General features: G+C 47.6%; 1 protein-coding gene across 13 annotated transcripts in view; it reads left to right on the top strand.

The window, feature by feature from the left end:
- The window catches only part of PTK2 (protein tyrosine kinase 2), a 262,938-nt gene that overhangs the window by 135,139 nt on the left and 104,647 nt on the right, over nucleotides 1–23,152 (top strand). For all 13 annotated transcript variants that reach the window (XM_048212414.2, XM_057308018.1, XM_057308017.1 and 10 more), the window contains 3 exons: nucleotides 7,653–7,707; nucleotides 18,613–18,753; nucleotides 19,262–19,339. In XM_048212414.2, the coding sequence (XP_048068371.1) occupies nucleotides 7,653–7,707; nucleotides 18,613–18,753; nucleotides 19,262–19,339 (274 nt within the window). The remainder of the gene's footprint in view (nucleotides 1–7,652; nucleotides 7,708–18,612; nucleotides 18,754–19,261; nucleotides 19,340–23,152) is intronic.

Genomic DNA, 23,152 nt, shown 5'->3' with positions numbered 1-23,152 from the left:
GCTTGGAACAAGGTGTGCTGCTTGATTCTGTGGATTCACATTTTTCATCCGAAAAGTATATGCCATCAGCTCTGGAATTGTCAACTAGATACATTTGGACCTTTGTAACTCTTAACATGTTTCGTATTTTCCATCTGTTTCTCCCTGTGATGGGGTGTGTGTCATTTCTCTAGACTGTCTTCTAAGCCTTTCATTCCCTTCTAAGTAATCTTTCTATCATACCGTATCGGCTCACATTTCATTTCACCATTGATACTTTTCAATTCCAAGTTCATTTCTTGGGAAGTGATCTGCTCTTTGTTCCCAATTACCTTTTGTTGCATCCTTGTGCATGTGATGGTGCCAGAAGTGTCTCTGTTGGCTCCTCCTCTGACTCACTCCAGCATCCAGGTCGCTTGACTCAGAGCTGGTGGGCCAAGGTTCAGCAAGCGGGGCTCCAGAGGGGCTTGTTCGAGAGCCAGGGGTGAATGGCACAGCTGCAGCCTCCCTCGGGTCCAGGCCCAGTGCCAGAGCACCAGGTCATCCACCCCCCCCCCCCCCACCTTCAGACGGCATCCCGTCCAGAAGCCCCAGAGCAGGTGCCTGCAGCCGGCAGTCCCAGGCTCCTCACCACCAGCCCTTAGCACATGCCAGGCTGGGTCTGCAGGTCTGCCTGTTTGTCGCCGTGCTGTGTACACAGTCTCTGCCCTAGCGCAGCCTACCTTCTGGTGTCAGCTTTCCTTTTTCTTGAGGTACATTATTTAAAAATTCTTCTATATGTATCTTTGGTGATAAAGTTCTATTTCTGACATCTCGAAAGGTGGCTTTACTCCATGAACAATTCTTGACTCATTGTGGTATTTTCCCAATACTTTAAAAATCTATGAAGCTGTTCCTTTGGTTCTGTCTTTCCACACTACTGTCGGGAAGGCTGATACCGGGGCTTTACATGTGGTGCCCGCTGAATGGGTCGTCTGGCTCTGAGCAGACTCTGGTCATCATCCTGCCCCAGGGACCGGGCAGCCTAGGTCCTCCAGGGCCTCAGCATTTCTCTTTCCTACTGAGTATTGCTGGTAACTTGAGGCCACTTAGAAAGGTGTATATTTTCTGGTACAGAAAAGAATTCTACACAAATGCAGAGTATCACTTGTTTCCTATTAGTTTATTTTCGGGTTCTCTTTTTCCCTGCCAGTAAGGAGAAAAAAATTGTGAAATAGTCTACAGGGTTGCCTAGTTTCTGCGAGAAAATTTAAAGACAATCTCAGTTGTTTATAACCTAATGAAGAATACCCCTTCAACTTTACCAGGTTTCTAAATAACTCTTTTGAATCATGCTGAAGATAATTGGGCCAACCTCTTAGAGTGGGGAAAGCACTATGTGGGGCCTTCTGTAGTTTTTCTTTAAACTAACTAAAGAGCTAGTCTTTCCATGTCTTTCCAACCTTGATAGAACCAGTGTGCCTTCTGTGTAGACAAAGGGGAGGTGTATGGTGGTGACCCCCAGCCCCGGCCCCAGAGCATGGCCTCCTGAGGGTGCACGCTTCCAGGGAGCGGAGTGGCCTGCAGATGGACGACACTTCCTTTGTACCTTTATGAGTAGAGGCAAGGCGGGAGAGGAAGGCAGCTGCCACAGGAGGTCAGATCACAGGTTTTAAGAAAAATGTTTTGTACTCAAGCTAACAAGCGCATCGGGACAATGACAAATTAACTAAAATAAGCTAATAAAACCGTGTTTAAATTATGGTTCCTACTGTGATGTCATTGAAGGAAGAATTTTACATACCACTGATTCGTGTTGAAACTACAGACTGTGCGGTCACTTTATAGGAACTACTTCACTTTTCAGTTCTGCTCATTTCCTTATTATGTGGTTCGCTTTTTAAAGAGATGTGTTTTTAGTCATCTTTGCGTGTGGTGTGTTCCTCTGTAGTTGTTTGTGTACTTGTGTCTGTTCTCTGCTAGACTGTCAGCTTCACGGATAGAGTGCCCTCCTGCTATTCCCGTCGCCTAGCGGCGTCTGACATTTATGTGGTATTCCCACTATCGGTATTTCTTGAATGAAAAAAAATTCATGATTTAAAATTAATTGAGGTTAATTGTAAGTTTGCATTGTTTTCATTTTTTCATTGTCTTCCTAATAGCAATCTAATGCTTTCTTTAGTTACCTATAATATATAAAAGAAAATGCCGATGGATTTGGCATGAATTTAACAGTGGCTTAACTGAGATAAAAGGGCATTTCTCTTTCATACAAAACAAATCCTACAAGTCCTAGGCGGTCACTGTTCCTCATCACCCGAGTGCCAGACCTCTTTAATCTTGCCATCCCATCTTCCACAGCATGCCCCCATACCCGCCCCCCCATGACCTAGGATGGCTGGTGGACCCTACCAATCACGTTTGTATTCCAGCCTCCTAGAGGAGGAAGAAATGGGCACCCTCTTTCTTTCCCCTCCCTGCAAGGACACAGGTGTGTATGTAGTACTTTCCCTTAGAGGGACATGGGCTGAGTCATAGTCACATGGTCACAGCTGGCTACAAGAGAGGAACATAGTACCGTGCCAGGCCATCAGACAGCTTCGTACCCAGGAGGAGGGAGAGAACGCCATTCAGAAGTGAATAGCAGTCTGTACTGCAGTTAGAGAATTTTCATATTTATCAGTTTTTAAGAGGCTTAAGGTATTTTAGAGGTTAAATATTTCAGTGGTTTTTTTATATTAAAGATACTCAGAGCAAGGATGACATAGGGATGCTGTATGAAAATGCACATTTTAGTTGTATTTTACCGTCAGTTGTGGTTGCTTTTTTGCCTGGGCTTTAAATCTTTGAGGAATTATGTCCACAGATTAGTTACCCAACGCCAACAGACAAGGCCAGGGACTTCTCAGAAGTGGTGCCAAAGGGGAAGTAAATTTATCTTTGACATAAGACTTTACTTACAGTGAAGCTTATTCCATACTCTGGTCTCCCAAAGCCTGCTCTGGTAGGACCTGTGCACTCAGATGCACGTGTGCAGGACACGGCCACGGGCTGGGAGTGTCTAGGCAGGAGCTGTGCACTCTGGAGAGTTCCTCCTGCTGTGTGGTTGACCCTGAGTGTCAGGGAGAGGCTGCAGGTGCTGAGGACTGCCGCCTGCTGGAGTTCTCTATGGGGAGGGGCTGTGGAAGGGCAATGCCTGGAAGCGGGTGGGCAGCCCTGACACATGGAGGGGCAGAGCTTGGAGGCTTCACCAAGTCCTTGTCAGTCAGCAGTGGTTTAAATCGTTCCTGGAAAGGACAGAGGTAAATGAAACATTAAGAAGATTCTGGTTTAAAATTGATCACAACTATAATTTTAAGCTCCAGAAAACCTGGATCGCAACAAGCAGACTTATTGGTTTTGGGGCCTTATTGTCTGACAGCAGCTCTGTGAGTTGATTGTTGACCCTGTGTCTCCCCTGAGGAAAGGGGGTGTGTGCGGATTGTTCTGCCCCGTTTTCCAGCATGGTGCCTGGTGTAAGTAGGCAGGTGAGGGCAGCCTTGCTTTCTTTGAAGCTTCACATCAAAATAATGTGAAGCTTAGAGACCAAGTTACAGAAACTCTTTCTGCTAATCCTGAGAGAAAAGTAGGAAGAGTAGTCATCAGAAGCTTCCTGCTGCACAGGGACAGGCCGTCCCAGCTGAAGGCCGCTGGTGTGACTCCCAGCTCCATTCTGGAAGGTCCGCTGCCCTGCTGCCCATCGTCCTGGGACGCCTTCCTCTGGCTGCAGGAGGTTGGAGTGCCACGTGGTCATCCTGTGGTCACTGTGCTGGGTGTGCAGCTACACCCAGCGTCTGTCTGTTCCGCTCACCCCTGTGCTTACTGGGGAGCCCTCCACCCATGGCCCCGAGCCCTGGAGAATCAGGGTGCCTGACGTCCTGGATTTACTGCTGCAGCCCAGTGCGGTGTCCCACTGTGGCGGCAGTGTCCTCTCTGCCCGGGGACAGCGTGGCAGCCACGCCCCATGTGAGGCCGCTGAGCACCTGACATGTAGCCACCACGACAGGGAACTAGATTCATAGATTAATTTTAGCTAACTTAAGTATATATTGCATCACATAACTACTGTAGCGAATAGTACAGCTCTCACCTAATATTAATATCTTATCAGCTGTGTGTGGGTTTGGAAATTTCCTTTGTACATTTGTGGGAATCACGCAATCTAATGCTTGATTTGGGAATTGGGGTTTGGCAGTATTCTAAAAGTTTCACGGAGCTAGTTTTTGTCCAGTGAGTTTATGTGAATTTAGGGTCTACACCTTGACAATTATGTGTATAGTAAAGAATTACCTTGTCATAAAATAGCTGTATTTTGTTGAAGACATGTAAGTAGTTTTTATTGTTTTTTTAATTAAAAGATGTTATTTATTTGTTCGACAGAGAGACAGAGAGCACAAGCAGGGGGAGCAGCGGGCAGAGGGAGAGGGAGAAGCAGATTGCCCACTGAGCAAGGAGCCTGATGTGGGACTTGATCCCAGGACCCTGGGATCATGACCTGAGCCAAAGGCAGACACTTAACTAACTGAGCCACCCAGGCGCCCCAGTAGGTTTTATTGTTTGATTCACGTCATCTCTCACTTGTGTGGAGTTTGGGCTCAGGTGAGGTTCATGACACAGGAAGCTAAAAGCTCATCAGCTACACATCAGAGGGCATGCCGTCACCCAGTGCCAGACACGCATGGCTCAGAGAGGCAGCCTCACACTCAAAGTAGGACAGGCTGCCTGGCCCTGGGTGTCCTAGGAGAGGGTTTAAATTTGGATGTCTGTAATAGGCTCTCCCTAACACTGTGAACGAGGCGCCTGAGGTGCTCCTCGGGGTTCCTCAGAGTCCTCCACCATGAAGCCTAAAGTAGACTGGCTTCCTGATTAAATTAATGGGTGTGTGTTGTTGAACTTTTCTGATGATTTCGCGTACTTTAGCCTCATTTTTAGTTTCTCACTTGCCAGGTGTCACATTTTTTTTTTAAGATTTAAAAACAACTTTTTAAAGATTTTTAAAAAAATTTATTTGAGAGCAGAGTGAGAGAGAACAAGTGGAGGGGGGAGAGGCAAAGGGGGAGAGAGAGAAGTAGACTCCCCTCTCAGCGGGGAGCCTGACGTGGGGCTTGATCCCAGGACTCCGGGATCATGACCTGAGCTGAAGGCAGATGCTTAACCAGCTGAGCCACCCAGGTGCCCCAGGTGTCACATTTAAAAGAGTTCTAACATATGGATAAATGTTATAAATCCATTGCTCTAAAACAGTTGGAAAAACTAAACTGTATACTTGCCAGCATTAGTTAGCCTTAGCTTTTGTTTTCCCCAAATGGAGCTGTCTTCACCTTGGAAATAAAAATAACACCTAGAAATAGGTTTCATTTTTCGCAAAGAAATATGCCCGCTCTCATTTTTCATGAAACATACAACCCTTTGGGTTCATCTTTAATTTCCCCCATTTGTGACAGAAATGAGTGTGATAAATTCTTTGCTTTCTACTTGACTCTAAGAAAAGTAGGTGCGTTACCTGTTTGACTAACGGTGACGCTGGTCTCACAGTTGGGAAGAGGACATCCCCTGCCCTGGTCTTCCCCCTCATCCTTCCCAGACTTTGGTGGCCAACTGCCTCCTTGAAATCCCCACTAGGAGGCCATGTGCACCTTGCTTGCACCCCACACATCTGAAACAGAACCCACCCCCAGCCTCCCCTTCTCCGTGCATGGAGTCCTCTCACACATGTCCAGTCATTGGGCACTCTTGGCCTGGTGTCCACAGGTCTGAATATCTTCCCTTCTCACTTCCTCTGCTGCCTGCCCTCCCACCACCTCTTCCCTGGGCACCTGCCAGCCTTCTTCCCACCTACTCTTCCGGTTTTATCCTCCCCCCCCCCCCCCCGCCCCGTATATTCTGCTTACGGTGGAAAAGGGTCACACCTCCCTCTGCTCATACAACAGGGAGTCAGACATGTGGCCTGAACTCTCACCGGACAGGAGAGGCACGTACAGTATTTCTGGAGGAAAGAGTGGTAGGGACTTAACACCCTCTTATTTCATCCTCAGCACCACTGTTTGCAGCAGGATTTAGCGTTCCCGGTTTACAAATAGATAACCTCAGGTGTATAGGTGTTTAATAATAGCCAGATCCATCCTGTAGCAACGTGAAGATTCCAGCCCAGAGCTCTCTGTATGAAAACTGTTTTTTAGCATGGAACAGTTGCCCAGAAAGGAAAGTAGGGGAGACAGTGCTCAGGAATGGTGCCTAAAAATTCTAGAGTGTTTCTCTTTACATGTTCATTGTACTGCTTCCCATAGTGGCTGCCCCCAAACCCTTAAATGCTAAGTCCCTGGGTGTTTAGGAGGCAGCAAGAAAGGGAAGACCCCTCGGGGGACACTTCTCCCTCTTTGATAACCTGTGATCACAGTAGATGATGCAGATCTGAAAAGATAAGGAAGGGAAGTTACAAAGCTAAGTGGTTAGAAAAATAAATGGAAAACCAGGGTTGTATGAATTAACTGGGAGGTAGAACCAGAAAACAGTATGTCCTGGAAGTCGAGAAAGAATTTCAGAAGCATATCGTAGACATAGTAACAATGAAAAAGAATGGGAACCGAGACCAGTTTTGGATTTAGCAAGTACTGACTAGTAGTCGGATTATAGTAAAGGGGGTTGAAATGTTTGGTTATAGGATCAACCATGTAAACTCCATGTGATTTCTGTAGTTTCATTTATAATGCCGGCTAACTTACAATCATGGATAAAGAAGTCATCTCTTTTGTATTTTAAAAAATATTGTCTATTTAGCTTGTATATTCCTTGTGTAATTCTGAAAAGATACCACTGTTCAGGTTTCTCCTTCTTGATCCTTTTATGTCCACCACCTGCCTCCAGACAGTCCCTGAAGGCTGCACAGGCTGTTTGATTTTACTAGAACACGAGGGCCATCTAGTGACCAAAAATCCCGGCACACTCGGTACCAAAGGAAGTAGAAAAAGGATGAGCTAGTCTTTCTGGTCTGTCTTCTTGGCCAGAGTGTTTTGAGGCTCATGATAGTAATGATCAATTCTGTAGCCTAATCTAAAGAAAATCACTGGGACTTCCAACCTTTCCACACTTTTAGCTTTCTGACTTTAGGCAAATCATCTAATTTCTCGCTTTTCGTTTCCTAACTTTGGTTAGATGAATGAATCCCTTAATCAAAAAAAAGTTTACTTAAAAAATAGTCAACTTTTAGGATTAATTCGAGGAATTTTTTTTAAGCTTCCATGGTGTATCCCAAACCTTTTCCTTCTCCAGCCAGTCTGCTTTGTCTACAAATACAGTGTCACCCGGTAGGAACTGGTGTTTATAAGGCAAACCTTCAAGCAGTGTTTACTCAAACATCACCATCTGCCAAGAGGCACAATTGTAGAATGGTTTTCAACAGTGAGGGTTAAAACAGGAAAAAGATGTTCTACTGAAAGCAACTTGTATTGATGTTTTCTACTCATATCTAGAAAATGATTTGTCCCACCCCTTCCCTGACTATGCTGATAAATTGGAGCTTTATTTTACTTCCTTCCTTCCGGAATAATACGTGGAAGGATAAATAATTTAAATTGCATTTATGTTCTTGCAAGAATGTCATTATGTTAATTGACTTGGTGGTGTTATTTGTTAATACGCTTCTTTTTATGTTTCAGAAAAGATGTTGGTTTGAAGCGATTTTTTCCTAGGAGTTTACTGGATTCTGTCAAGGTAATTAGAATCTGCTTTATCGTAATCAGATGACCACGTTATGTAAATACCTCCCCGTGGTATGTGGTTTTCTCCCTTACGTGTAAAAGTTACAATGTAAAAAGGCTGATAGTTATTTTGCTCCTGTCAATGGCAAGTAGATTTTTGTAGGCACAGCTTTCTCCCACAAAGCCACGGTTCTACTTGTTGATTACGCGTGATGCCCAGCTAAGTCAAGACTAAGAACGTTGCGTGCGCGGTAGGCTTTGTCACCTCAGTCTTTATGGCCTCAGGTATGTTGATACACGCACGTGAAGACGCAGCATGTAAACGGAGCAGGTGGTAGTGGAATGTTTGTGTGTCTGCGCACACACGTGCACGTGTAAGTGCGTTGTAAAGCTCTCTCTTCTGTTTCAAGCACGTGGGCGCTCCTCCTTGTGAGTGACTTATGCAGAGCATCATCTTCTCTCCCTCCCTGCAGAGGGAACCACAGGGGAGGGACACTCTGGGGCTCTGAGCTGTGGTTTCCGGCCAATCCAGAGCACATGCTAAGACATTCAAGTGTGGAGGGAGGGCATAGGCTTTGGTCAGGATAGAGTCCAGCTCAGGGGAGCTTTGCCATTTAGGAGACCCATGGTCTCGGTCCTGTTTCTTATTTCTACAATGAAGAAAATAGTATTTTGTAGGGTTGGAGTGAATATTTAACAGATTAATATATGTATGTTACCACAGTATCTGTAGCAATGCGGTTTATATATAAATGGTGGCTGTTATTGCTCTAACTTTTTATCACAGAGGTGGTGATCTGTACCAGATTAGTCACACGGAAAACCATCCAAGCAGGCTAAAATCCATGTTACAAGAGAATGTAGCATGTTGGACCAGAAAGCCCGCTCTGAAGCCACACTGCCTTGGTGAAAATTCTGACTTCATCACCATGAATTGCATGGGACTTTGGCCAAGTTACTTAATTTTACTGTATTTTAGTTTCCACATCTGTAAAGTGGGGATGAAACCACTTTCTAACACTTGGGCTTCATACAAGGATTAATGAATTCATAAACATAAAGTCTGAGAACAATGAACACCAACAGAACTCACTAGGTGTCACCTAGTATGAAGAGGAGAAGGAGCACCGAGCTTCTTACTCATAATTCATAATGATAAAATGCCAAGTCCAGCAGTTTTTATTGCATTAATCATTTACTTATTTATTTTTGAGCTTTTATTTATTTGAGAGAGAGAGAAAGAGCACAAGCAGCAGGGAGGGTCAGAGGGAGAGAGGCAAGCAGACTCCACCCTGAGCAGGGAGCGCGACTCAGGGCTCAATCCCAGCATGGTGAGATCATGACCTGAGCCGAAGGCAGCCGCTTCACCGTCTGAGCTGCCCAGGTGCGCTCGCATTAATCTTTTCTGCACAAGGGCTTCTTGCCCATTGTGCTGTTACTGTTTGTCCCTTACATATTGTCGACTGTGTCCCATGGCCTGTTACTGGGTCATAGTGTTGGTACAATTTCCCCAGTGCAGTAGGTGACAAAGGCCGTGTGTGCAGGCCTCTGGGTGCTGCTTGCTCTAGTGTCATGGAGGAGGTAGTACTGGCCTCCCTTTCTCAATACAGCTTCTCAGTAATCTAGTGGAAAGCAGATATGGAAGTGTTTGTTTTAAAGTATAAAGTACTCTACAAATGTATCAAACACAGTTAAGAGCAGAGAAGTATACTTCTCTGTAATGTTTCAGGCTCTTTTTCTAGTGTCGCTATCCTGGTCTTTTATTTTCATTCAAGTTTCCTGATCTACTCACGAAAGGAAAGGCTCGAGTGAATCGAGTGAATCGGTGGGGAGCCAGCTCTTGCAGTGCACTCCAAGCAGGTGATCAAGGCCAGGCACAGCGATGCGGGGGGGGGGGGGGGAGTACGCAGACCATTGGCATGAACGAGGTGGCTCGGGGGTGGCAGGCAGAGGACAAAGAGCTTTAAGCGAGGTTTGGTGTGGTGGGAGGGGTTGGAGGAGAAGTCCAGGGTGTTTGGAGGTGAGAACGGTGGAGTTGTGTCCTTCCGGAGGGTTATTAGGTACGGGCTGGCTGTACTCCTGGGGCTGGGAGGACGGAAGACTCGGTTTGACCTGGAGAGTCGTGCTGTGGTGCCGAGAAGGCCTAGGAAGATAGATCCTTGAGTGGAAGGGATGCCCCTGTGTCTGACTCTGCAGTTTGCTGGCAGGTGGGGCGGGGAGGAGGCATTCACACAAGTAGAAAACACAGTTCTTTACCAAATTTACATTTCACCGAATAGAAAAGTGCACTAGCCAATGTGAAATTGAAAAGCGGGAAAGTTATGTGAAAGTGGCTGCGTCATGTCAGTAGTGTCCTGAGCTGCTCTCAGGTGTGAGCCCCAGGGCAGCCTCACAGTTCCTGCATTCTCCTCAAAGCTGTGTACGGATAATCAGTTGTTACAAAAGGTGTGACCGCTGTCAAGTGACATTTAAAAAGGATGCTCATACTCCAAACAAGGAGCTCCCGGGCACAGGTCACAGGTGCCCTGGTGCAGGTGTAGCCCCGGTGACCCGCAGCACCTGAGGTGGTCCTCGGGGGATCGGGCCTGAGCCTCCCCCAGCGCCCCATCCCCACAGCAGGCTGTCCCAGACCTGGCTTCCACACGCCTTCGCACAGTCTCCTCACCGCCCCCCGTAAAGCCGGGGGACTGTCCTCCTCTCTCAGGACCCTGCTCAGAGTCTTAATCTTTACTTTCTCAAATTCGGATTCACAGTTCTTTCCTCGCCTGCATTTTGTCTGCCTGCCTCCACTGTGTGTTAAGATCCACGAGGGTCCCGATGATGCCTGCTGCATTCTCCACCATGAGTGCCGTGCCTGGCACTCGGTAACGTTAGGTAGATCTCACTCAGGCGACAGAGTGGACAGCTTGAAGAGCAACTGGGAAGATGAGTCGAGTTAGTGGGGAGCCGTGTAGGGAGGGGCGCCGTGGAAGGAAGGCCTGCTCAGGAGAGCGGCTCCAAGAGCCCCGCACGCTTGCTGCTGTGCACCTGCCCCCTTCCCTGACTGGACTCGTCCCTCCAGGCCTCTTGCAGGCTGGCCCTCGGATCTGTCCTGATGACTGGCCTCCCTGTCCTGCCACCGCTGCTGACTGCGGCGTCAGGGTGGCCGAGTCTGAGGGCGGCTGAGACCTGCAGCAGCTCTCACAGCGGGCTGTGGGCCTGATCACTTGTGGCTTTCAGAGCGTGGGCCTGACAGTAGCAGGGAGGACAGTGGAAGCAGGCAGGGCTGGGGGGTAAGGGACGTGCAGTGATCGGGCATGGGCGCTGTGGCTTCCATGGGAGCAGAAAGGGAGGCACCGACCGTGGGGAACTTGAGAAAACTTGCTCTGAACCAAATAAAGAGCAGTTGTGTTTTGAGAAGTTCAGTCGCTGCTGATTTTGTTGCAAGCAGGGGAGAATAGAATTTTTAGCTACTGCTTGGTGTAGGTATGGATTCATTGAGCAGTATAGATTCACCCAAGTTCAGCAGAACTCACTTCCCACCTGCTTTCTAATGTCATTTTGTAAAACAAAGTCTGTTTGGCTTCTTAAATAGCTTAATCAGTAGTTCATTTCCATAGACCAACATTTCAGCGCTGCACCCATCACCACCCAAGTCCCGAGCACCGCCCTCAGCCAGTGCCCATGTGGGGGAACAGCGGCGGTACAGGGTCCTTGCTTCAAAACCAATGCCAGTGGAACTTCCACTAGCAGAAATCCACATCAGCTTCTTGTTTCATCCCGAGCAGTCCTGTGGAATGGCCAGATCCATTAATGCTTGCTTTCCCCAACATAGCTATTCCAAAGGCTCACGTTGGAGAGCTGAGAGAGTACCTCGTTGTATTTGATGGAACTTAAGTAAGCTATGGTGGGAAACAGAACAGAATAGGGGGTGTATGTGCCTCTATTACTAAGAATAATTTACAAGATATTTTAAGTTTCTGTTTCTTTGATCATAGTAGTGCTGGAGACACATCTTTAAAAGCCCTGTACGAGTAAAACTAACAAGTCATACCCAACCTGAGGAATGTCATGAAGCTGTCCCGGCCAGAAGACACAGAGGAGACATGAGTAAATGCAGCGTGAGGCCCTGCAGTAGTGTAAAGTGTGTTAGTGGGCAGCCCAGTGAGTCTGGAGTTAGAGGCCGAGGTTTAGGAGCTAGTCCCAGTGTTCTGCACAAATGTGCTAGTGTCCCGTGAGGTTGGCTGCAGGGAAATGGGGTAGGGGGCGTTAAGGGGGCTCTGAGTCCTGTCCTTGCAGCTTTTGTGTAAATCTAAAATGAGGTGACAACTAGAATAGCCAAATTTCAATTTATTTGAATATAATTCACAGTAGAAATCTAATTTCAGAAGTAGAAATGCTAAGAGGTCCGTAGTCAACAGTCCTTTGAAGCATCTGTACACTTCCCAAGTAATAGTGGTTTCCTAGAATACTGTCAGGAACACTTAGTTTCATTCTCAGAGAAAATAGTCCTGATTCTCATTTCTAAGATTAACAGGTGACTGTTGCAGGCTTAACATTATTATGAAGCACAGAAATGCCTGGCTTAGCGGTCGTTTGCATTCATCAGTTCTTGACATCTGCCTGCCGGGAGGCATGGGGGCGCCAGGGGGAGTAGATTGATGGATGAACAGATACGAAGCCATAAAAACAAAGGAAGAAATCTTACCATTTGTGACAACACGGATGGACTTCAGTGTATTATGCCACATGAAATAAGTCAGAAAAGACAAACACTGTGTGATCGCACTTAAATGTAGACCCTAAAAACAAACCCCAAGGTCATAGATACAGAGAACAAGTTGGTTGCCAGAGCGGGGGGGGGGGGGGGTTGGTGAAATGGGTGAAGGTGGTCAAAGATACAGACTCCCAATTATAAAATCAGTAAGTCACGGGCATGTCATGTACGTGTAACTATAGTTAATAATACTGTAGTGCATACCTGAACGTTGCCAAGAGAGTTAGTCTTAAAAGTTGTCATCACCAGAAAATAAAATTGGTAACTATGTGAGGGGATGGATGTTCGCTAGACTTATTGGGGTGGTGGTTTCGCAGTGTGTGTAAGTACTGAGTCACTGTGTTATGCACCCGAAACTAATGCAATGTCGTATGCCAGATATAGCTCAGTTAGAGAAACACGCTTTGCACACACTGTTAATACATCTGTATTTAGCATTTGATGGGTGGGTGGATGAAAGAATTCAGTTAATGTATTCTCCACCTATTGTTCCTTTATTGCAAATTTTCTTTACCATTATGTTATATAACCTTTTCATCTGGGAAGCCCTGCAAGTTCGTTGCTGCTAGCAGCATCTGATAAATATTAGGCTGACTAATATAAAATTACTTCGTTGTTCACAGTGGCTAAGTAGTAGCGATTCCTAATGATCCAACCTCATGCTGAAGAAGTATCACATTCTGCGTGGTTTTCTCTCTCTCCAGGGATTGGTTTCAAACTGAACAGCATTCATAGATAGACGCCTTGTTTCCTAAATCCAGGCCTACACAAAGCGAGGGTTGAAACTATAATTAGGGACAGAACGCGCACCGGTCTTGCTTGCTCCAGCCGGTTCTGGAAGCGTATTGATTAACGTGGGCATAGTCCAGAAGGTTAGATCCTGTGGAGTTGTTTCCTCGCTGAGACAGTAGGAAACAGCCGGTGCTGTCTACAAGATCCTTTTCATAAGAACCTGTCTGGGGCCCCCTCAGACCGCAGGATTTTCTAGTTCTTGTCTGGCTTTGGACACCGGAGGCTTGGAGCAGCATGGAAGTCCAGACTGTGAGAAAGCGTGGGCACTCCCTCCTGACCAAGTGCCGCGGCAGTTGCCAGGTGTCAGGGTTGTTTCTGTGAGCACAGGGAACTAGTCCTGAATGGATCCTGGGGCCACTGTCATCCAAGACTTCTGCTTCTTAGCGTGGTGCCGGGCCGCCTACGAGAGCAGCCTTCAGGGGGCTGGCACCTGTCCGCGGGCTTGGCTGCCTGAGACAGATGCGGGAAAGAGTGCTTTGGACCCTCTGTGTGTCAACACATTCGTAGTTGCCACGTGCCCCAGAGCACGGGGCTGATGGCTTCCATCCCCTCGCAGAATTCGCGCACTCCTTGGTGTTCCTAGGTCCTCAGAACACACCGTTGCCTGAGGGAAAGGTCAGAAGGTGGAGTCATGGGCCCAGGAAGAGCACTGAGGGGGAGGAGGGCGAAGGAGCAGGACCCGGCCTCGCATTTCCACCTCAAGCAGTCCTGCTGCTGGCGGTCGGTGGGAGGACAGAACACTGAAGGGGGGCAGGGTGGGGAGCAGTCGTGTCACGGGATCAGTGCAACAGTGAGGAGCCACAGGGGACAAGGGGGTGCTACACTGTATTTTTACACACGTGCACATATTTACCTGTTACATGTGAGGTTTTTTTTATAACCAGCTTTGTAATGTTTAAAAAAAAACCCTGGAAAGCAGGAGTTCTGCACACTAACATCACCGAGTTTGCTGTAATAAAGAACCAACCCCATGAGCTCATGAGCACACTTGTTCCCTCCCTCATAATTTCACCAGCTGTCTTCTACCAAAACTTTTGGCTGCAATTTTTGGTGCTACATGGAAGGCGAAGGATAATAGGGTGGGACAGTGTCCTTTCTTTGTTCTTGAACCTGCCCAACCTTTAAGATACTTGTTAGGCACCCAGTGTGTGCTGTGTGCCGTGTGCTGGCCGGGCTCCTACCCTAACTGTGGCTTGTTGAAATGCCTGCACCCCCAATGCTCTGGTCACTCAGCCAGCTTCAGCCCCCAAGCTGACGGTCTCCAGGAGAGGGAGAGATGCTCTCACTGGGACCATAGACGCTGGTGCTAGGCTGGTCGGGCTGCGGTCCTGGCTCTGCCATGCAGCTCTGAAATTTGGGGTCTTTGTTGTCTCTGTGCCTCCATTTCCTCATTGGTAAGCTGGAGGTGATAGAAGAACTTCTCTCTGAGGGTGCTGCAGAGGTAGAGGGAGGCTGGAGACGAGAGGGCAGCTGTGCCCTCCGTGAGCCTCCCTAAGTGGCCCGTGACGACACGGCCCCGGACTTGGCTGCTGCTCTCTGAGGCTGAATCTCTCATCCACCACGTTCTTCCTCCTGACCCTGTGGCCTCGAGGCATCTCACGCTCAGTATCCCACTTGCATAGTTAGATGATTCAGTTTCCTAAGTACCCAAGGGTTGAAGCTGCAGAGTGAGGTGATCAGTTCATGTTTTAAAAAGAGCACCTGGCATCAGTGTGTCAGGTAAGTAGATGGTACCCCTGGGGGGCTGTCACAGAGGTCCGGCAAGAGTGGGGCTCTTGTGGTGGAAAGCAACAGAGGACACCATATGCATTTTGGAGAAGCACTAGCAGGACTTGGGGGTATAGTGGGTTTGAGGGGTTAGGGAAAAGAGGGGTCGGGGCTGCCACCTGGGTTTCTACCTTTAAGCAGTTGGGAGATGGGCCAAGATGGGGGTACTGAGCCTGGAGCGCAATCACAAGTTCTCTTCATGGCCTGTCCACTTTCAGATGTGTGGGAAGCCCAGTGGAAACCTCAGGTGGGTGGGTGGATGTGTGTGAGTCTGACGCTCAAGATGAGACTTGAGCTTCTCGGCTTGAAGGAGAGCCTCCTGTCTCCACCACTTCAGAGAGAAACTTTTGGGTGACACGTTTTTGAAAGCATTGCACAAATGAGCAGGTGTAAGTGTAGAGTATTGTCAGTTTCTAAACAAGTGGCTGGTTGGGAATTGGCCACAAGGCAGAGAATTGGCTTCTTTTCTGGACCTCTTTGACGTGGTTCGAATCACAGCATGTCATTATTCATCTGCTCTGAGTGCAGTATTCCTCTTAGAGGCACGAGTGACTACATCGACTTTTTATTAGTCTTAATAGAAATGATTGGTCCCTGTGTTCTAGTCCCCATGCTCCTTGGACAGCCACCCTTTGCAGCCGCTACCATATTCTACTTTATGGTGTCCTGCCTTGTAGGAAGAGTTGGAGGGCATTCTGGGGCTTTCTGTGCACTGGTTTTCTCCTTTGATGGGCACGTGAGCAGCTGGCAGCAGTATTCCCTGCCTCAGACGGTTGAAATCAAAGAAATCAGAGCTGCCTTCCCACTTACATGCTAGAGAGTGAAGTATCCTCAGTTACGGGACGGACCAGATTTTATTTCCATTTTGTCTGTTTCCGTGTGGTTAGGGTATTGTGCTCTTACTCAGGTCTCTGTGGCCGGTCTACACGCTCCTGATGGAGAGCTGGACCTAACAGGCCACAAGAATGTTTGCAAAGCCTGAAGTCAGAACAACTATTGCATACCATCTCAGCCTGTGGTAAGAGTGGCCTTTTCAGTCCCTTGGCGCATGGCCAGTGCTTAGATGGGCATTCCCCAAAATATGTTTCCCAGACTTTTCTTTACAGCATCCAAGGCTAACCGTGCATTTACTGCGTGAACATATGCTGGTGAAACCGTGCTCACCTTGAGTCTGTTTTCCTTCTCTTCAGTTTAGACTGTGTGATCTGCAACTGTAATTAATCCTCGTCAGCATACCTAAAGTTCCACACTGTCCTACGCACCCGTCAGCCCCAGCCCTGGTTAAAACCAGCTCTTGGCCTTCTGACCTGGCCGCGGCCCCCTTTCCTTTCCCACCTCCACTTGGTTGGTGGGAGCCAGCTGTGAATCCGTCAGCTGGTGCACTCTGACAGTGCTGTCCCCAGCCCTGTCCTCTCCTGAGCTCCAGATCTGTGTGCCACTGTCTGCCTGATGGTTCAGATCCAAAGACATAAGGGTTGCACCCACGTCCAGAGTCGGTGGGACTTTATTTTCACCAAGTCTGCCCCTTCCGTTTACCCCTCTGTTCCATCCAGAGACCTCATCCTGCCTAGGTGCTTGTTTTCCTGCCATCCCGCATACAGTCATCCGAGTGTCCCAAAGCTGCCTGGCTCTGTCCTTCAACACCAGCTTAGGGTCCGTGCCACTAGTGTTTCTCAGGTGGCCTATTTCAGGTCCCTGGCCAGTCTTTTTGCTTCTCACACCCTCCTCTACACCTTCTGTGTGAGAGCAGCATGAGCCTTTAAAATGAAGGTCATGTACCATAGGAATGTCGCAGCACCTCCCTTGGCTCTTTTGAACCCTGTCCTCTGCCTGTCTCGTCCTCTTGCACTGTCTTCATTCCCAGTAACTGCAGGCTACCGGGACTCTGTCCCACTCTTTGACCAGAGCTCGTAGCTGTCAGCTCACTCTCTGCAGTATCCCAGATCCAGTAATCCCTTGGCCACACGGGGGCCTTCAAGCCACTGTAGGTGGGCTGTCACCTCCATGTGCCGCTCCCTGGTGGGCCACCTCCTAGCTGTCTGAGCAGCCACAGCTCCCTGACCTGCTAAGGTGAGCACGCTCTGTAGGGTGCGGCCCCTCACGTCCTCTCTGCCTCCTGCCCCCAGCCTTCTCCAGTTTGCTGACTCTGATTCCTGTCTGAGTGCAGCTCGCTCTGAGCTCCCAGCTGGGCCCCTGGTCTCCTCCAAGATCTTCACTGGCCAGCCTGCTTCCCCACAGGCCTGCCATTTCAGTTCATGGTAACTCTTACCTCTCGGTGAATCTTGTTGGTTCTGTTGTTCAGAAGAAATCCACTGTTTCTCACCCCTTTCTGTTTCTGTACTTGTGTGGACTCTGCTCGCCTCTTGCCTAGATTACTTCGGTAGCCTCCTGCTTGGTCTCTCCGGCTTCCTTCATACCAGTCGCAGCACGGTAGCCAGTGTTCCTCTTGGCATCTGCGTCGGATCGCACCACTCTACCCGAGGCGCCCAAGGACTTTGTCTCTTCCCAGGGTGAAAGCCGAGTGCTTACTGTGGCTGGCTTCCCCCAGCCCTCTTCCTCAGACCTTGTCCTGCATCCTTTGCCCACTGGCCTCCCCGCGCTGCTGCTGACATACCACGGACTATGGGCTTGCTGCCTGGGGGGCCCTTTCCTCCACCATCCTGATGCTCATGGTGCATCGGGAGAACACCCAAACGTGCAAAAAAGGTCTGGAAGATCACCTGGGATCCCACTACACAGAAGAAGGGCATAGTTGTTCCGTCTCCTTCTCTGTGTGTGGATACGTGTGTACCCCTGTGCTCACATGTACCTGTGTGAGTCCCGTCAACGGTGCTCTCGTTTTAAAGGCATCTGTACTGCACGTACAGATTGTTTCACCAGATTCTTTCACTGAACACCATGATCAGGATTTCCACGTCAGTAAATTAGTTCCACACAACAGTCTTGAGGGCTGCGTGCGATGTGGGCAGACACGTTACGATGCGTGTAACCCAGCTGCTACTATAAATAGTTCTGCACTGCACCTCCTTGTTGCTCAGTCCTTGTGAGTTCTTTAATCATTTCTAAAGACGAATGTCTTGGAATTTAATCTCTGGTTTCAGAATTGTACTTTCTTTAAACTATTTTTATTTGTGCTGCCAAATTGCCCTTCAAAAAGGTTGTATCGACTTGCCCTCCTACCAGTAGGATATGTGAGTGCCTTCATATCTAAGTTTTTGCCAGCTCCCCATCATGTGCATAGACCGTATGTGTTTTTTATTTTATTTTTTATGTTTAATTTTTTAGATAGTATGTATTTTTTAATACCTTTTTACCACATGTTCTAATAAGCAATTTACTGCCTTATAAATTTTTATTTAAGAAGTAAAGCTTGGAATCACTGAACTATGTACTTAAAAAGGGTTAGGATGCTATGTGTTATACTATGTGCATTTTATTACAGGTACTTAAAAAGGAAATAGGCTTTGACAAATAGTGGCATTTCATAGTAATGTGAACATACGTGGGGGCGAGTGGTGGGAGGGAAAGATAGCTTCTTTGACGTTTGCTGTTGTTGCTGTGTGTTGTTGACTCTAAAATGATTTTTGTGATTTTATTATGCAGGCCAAAACACTAAGAAAGCTGATCCAACAGACATTTAGACAGTTTGCCAACCTTAATAGAGAAGAAAGTATTTTGAAGTTCTTTGAGATCCTCTCCCCGGTGTACAGATTTGATAAAGAATGCTTCAAGTGTGCTCTGGGTGTAAGTATGGGGACATGGGAAAGGTGGACTGGGTTTCATTTCTCTTGCTTTTTCTTATCCATGTATGTCTAAATTTCCGATTGAAATTTGATTGGTCACATTTTTAACAACATGAAAATACTTGTCATTTTACAGTGGGGGAAAATGGAAAAAGAAAATATATCAGTGTGAGGATGAACTCATCCTTTTTTAAAAGCATGCCTGTGTTGATAATTAGATTTGTTTATTCCAGCCCAGTGATCCATTGATTAACTGTTCTCTCTGGGCTAGTTTACCTGTTCAAATAATCTTTCCAAAGAAACCATTAGCTTCAGACCCACCAGATCCTGGATCGGTGAAGTTACAGGTACTTCGTAGTGCTTGGTTGGATAGATGAATCGCAAGCTAAGCCAGCCCCCCCACCCCGCCTCCACCCCCACCTTGGTCCTTTAATGTGTCCATGTTTTCATCTAAAATATTTCTTTTTTCTTCTGGGACCTTTGTTATTACCTGTTTTACCCTTCAAAAGTCAAGCTGGATTATTTCGGTGGAACTGGCAATTGGCCCAGAAGAAGGAATCAGTTACCTCACGGACAAGGGCTGCAACGTAAGTGTGCTTTGGTGACGTCTCGGGACTGCCTTGCACTGACACTCCTCACACTGGACCTTATTGCAGACAAAGATGAATCCTGCCCCTTCCCAGTCTCTAGCCCCCACCCTGAGAGGGGCCGCTGTCCTGAGTTCTGTATCATTGATGAACTCTTTAGTAAATGCTGCGGGGTCAGCTGGGCATTCACAGAGAAAAAGCAGGGTTTCTGACCCCGTCACACATTCGTAACAAAACCCATTCCGGATGGAGTATTGAGCTACATGTGAAAGACAAATGGTAAAAGTCGTAGAGGAGAACATAGGGGAATAACTCTGTAAATTTGGGGTAGGCAGAGATTCCTTACACAGGACTTACAACGTGCTAACTCTGAAAGACAATTCTGATAAATTAGAGTACATTGAAATCAAAAGATGGTAGAAAGGCAAGCCAGATATTTGCATTAGTATTTTTGACAATAGACTCCTACGCCAGGATAAAGACTGGCAGTAGATCATTAAGTAAAGGGCAGACGACCCAAGAGGATATCCAAATAGTCTAGAGATAAACGAGAAGGTGTTGGGCCTTGGAGTCACCAGATACGCGCACTGTGGTGCTACTGCATGTCTGCTGGGATGGCTAAAATGAGAAGGAGACGGAATACCAAATGTTGACAAGAGTGTGGCCCAGTGGGAGCTTTTCTACGCTGATGGTAAGAGCAGCCTTTGGACTGGCCTCTTCAGGACAGTGTGGTGTTATCTATTTTCACCACTTACAGGTTGTTGTGGTCATAGCCTTTAGGTTTCATTTGCGGTGTCCTATATTTTCTTGCAATGTTGTCTCTGTCCTTTTCACATGTGCGTCTTTAACCCACCTGGAATCCACCTAGGGTCCTCAGGTGAGGTCACAGGTAGAGCCCTGACCGTGGTCAAGAGCGACAGGCTCTGGAGGACGTGGCCACGGTTTCCACCTTGATTCATGCTCCGTGCTGGCCTTTGACTTTGGGCCCGTCCCTCCACAGTTGGCTTGTGTTTCCTTGCTGGTAAAATGGCCGTAATAATTTCAACCACCTAATGGGGTTGGGAAGATAATTAAATAATGAGCTCAGTCATGGCCTCACACAAAGGACTCACGTAGCAATTTGGGGGTCACCACTGTTACGTCATTGCTGTTGTCAGCAAGGTGCATCAGTCATGTAATCTTTTACCGCCTGCGGTGCACCTCGGGGTCTTCTGTTCGGGGACCCTGTCCAGTTGTATCTTTCTGCATCTGCTCCATGCAGCACAAAAAAATCTTGTCTTTTCTTTTTAGTATATGAACTGCCGAAGTGAGCACAATCTGGACTTTTGTTTTTTGTATTGACTTTATAAGGACATTAAGGGATATTAAAAGGTATAATGATTTATTTCATCAGGTGAATTAGGGTCTTTTTATGATTTTACGTCCTGAGATATTTGAAGCCAGAATGGGAATTGCATGTTTTTCAGGTGAGGTAGCCTGGGTCTGCGTGGCCCCTGCTGCCCCTCAGCGACAGGCGTGCCAGCGCCCCTCCCGCCCTTCCCACAGCTGTACCGCTGCTCAGGGTGTTCACTTCTTGTCGCCTGTGGTAACTCGCGTTCTGTAAGCGTGTCCTCTGCCTCCCGCGTTTTCAGGTTGTCACCATGGAGCTGTATTTCGGGGTTCTCTCGTCATCTTTCTGGTGACTTCAGTCTTGCACCTGGTGTCACGCCCCCACGCGTCTTTGGGGGTTTGGCTCTCACAGACGTGCGGACGGCTTGTCTGTTGTAGCGGCCCTTCATAGGCAAGCTCAGAAATCAGGGTCACAGCGTTGCTGTTCCTTTTCCTTCGTGTCGGCATTGATCTTGGCAGACCCCCTTTCCCAATCTTGTTTGCTTGTTTTTAGCCTTTCTCCTATTGTTCCCTTTGGGTGTTTCTTTCCAGTATATTCTCATTTACTTTGGAGGCCATTCAACTTTTAATGTCTTATCAGTGTTGGTAGATGGTGTTCTCCTTTTGCTGTATTTCTGTACAGCTTGAAGTTTTATTTCTTTCATCATAGCATTATTTAGGAGGATGTTAAATTTCGAGTAGCTCTGCGGGTTTGGGTCTCACTGTTATCATTTCTAATGTTACTGGCCAAAGAGCAGAGAACAGGTTTTTTACATGTTAATTGTTGTGAATGTGTTCCGGTCTTCTTTATAGGCAAAGATATGGTTGATTTTTATCAGTGTTCTAGGAAAAAATGTCTATTTTTCTCTGAGACTATGAGGATCTCTGTCCTCTGAAAAAGTTGCTGGTTGTATAAAGTAGACGGAAACTAGGATGGTGGCGGTCAGGGTGGAGCTCCGGAAGTCCCTATAAAATCCGTCCTGCTTGCATTTCTGCCTGCCACTCCCGCCCTCCCGTCCTGCGCCTTCCATGGGTGAACGTCATGCTTCTGGTAAGACCACCCCTGGCTGTGTAGCGACCCCCATGTCTCTTCTGCTGTCTTTCCTGCACCAGTAGATGCTTCCAATCTACTGGGCCATTCCCTTTAGCATAGAAAAATGTCATCCTAAAAATGTTGTCCCTCAAACCCAGCCCACGTTTCCTCTCTCCTTTATTGCAAAAGTGCTTGGCACGTGGCCATTGAGCACCTGGTGACGCATGGCTGCTCCAAGCCGAGCTGATCTAAGTGCACTGCCTGGGTTCCTCCCATTCTCTCTTCCGCCCCTGCCGGCACCGCGGCACCCGCCCAGCCTCCGCCAGGGGGGATGGTGACCCTCATGCAGCGGGGCCCACTTGGTACTTCTGAGTCCTTATCTACTTCACCTGATTGCTGGGTCGTCTTATTCTCCAGCACTGCTCAGTACAAGTATGATGCAAGCTGCCTACGGACTTTTCAATGTTCTAGTAACCACATTTTAAAAGGTAAAAATGAATTTTAATAATATATCTTATGTATCCCAGTATATCCAAGATAGCATCATTTCAAGGTATCATCCATATAAAAGTTATGGAGATATTTTATATTGCTTTTATTATAGTGAGTCTTTGAAATTGCATGCATTCTGCATTTCCATCATACCTCAGTTTGGACCAGCCACGAACCACCAGGTGCTCCGTAGCTACACGTGGCTTCCTGCTACTGTACCAGACAGCACAGCTCTGCAGGCGCCTCTGCGCACACTTTCCCTCTCTTTGGGCCCATGAGGACTACTTTTGTGCCTTGTCTGGAGTGTTGCATTGGCAAGTTTGCATGTGTATTTGTGTAGCTGCTTGGTGCTGGGCGGTGAGCCGGAAGCCAGGGCCCAGCGCAGAGTGAAATCCATATGGCTGGCTTCATGGGGCCCAAGGCCCACTCTTCGTTCTCAGTGAGACTTGTTCTGAGGCCTCATCATTTCCTCCTGCCCCTCCCCAAAGTAGATATAGTTTTAGACAGTATCCTCAGTTGCTTTGTTGTGGTCCTTATCACAGTTGTGATTATATGCTCCCTTGTGGGATTGTTTATGTCTGGATTTACGTCATCCTTGTTCACTGCTGTATTCCTGGTACCTAGAACAGAGCCCAGCTCCTCATAAGTTCTCAGAGTCATTCATTCACTCCCCCAGGTACCAGGCACGGCCCTCCTTGCTTGCGAGAAGTGGTAGACAGGATGGGTGCCCACCACTAGGCCACCCTCATGGCGCTTTTAGTCTGTTTGTGAGAACGACTATAAGAAAGAAGATAAGCAACAGAAATAATCTAGTCATGAGAGAGGGCTGCAGTAGGGTGGTGTGAGAGTGTCTGGTGTCCCATTTACAGTGGTGGTCAGTGTTGGCCCCTCCCAACCCTGTCTTCTTTTAGCAGATATTT

The sequence above is a fragment of the Ursus arctos genome, unplaced genomic scaffold (genome assembly GCF_023065955.2).
Source record: "Ursus arctos isolate Adak ecotype North America unplaced genomic scaffold, UrsArc2.0 scaffold_6, whole genome shotgun sequence".
Classification (NCBI taxonomy): domain Eukaryota; kingdom Metazoa; phylum Chordata; class Mammalia; order Carnivora; family Ursidae; genus Ursus; species Ursus arctos.
This window is presented reverse-complemented; position numbering and strand designations above follow the sequence as displayed.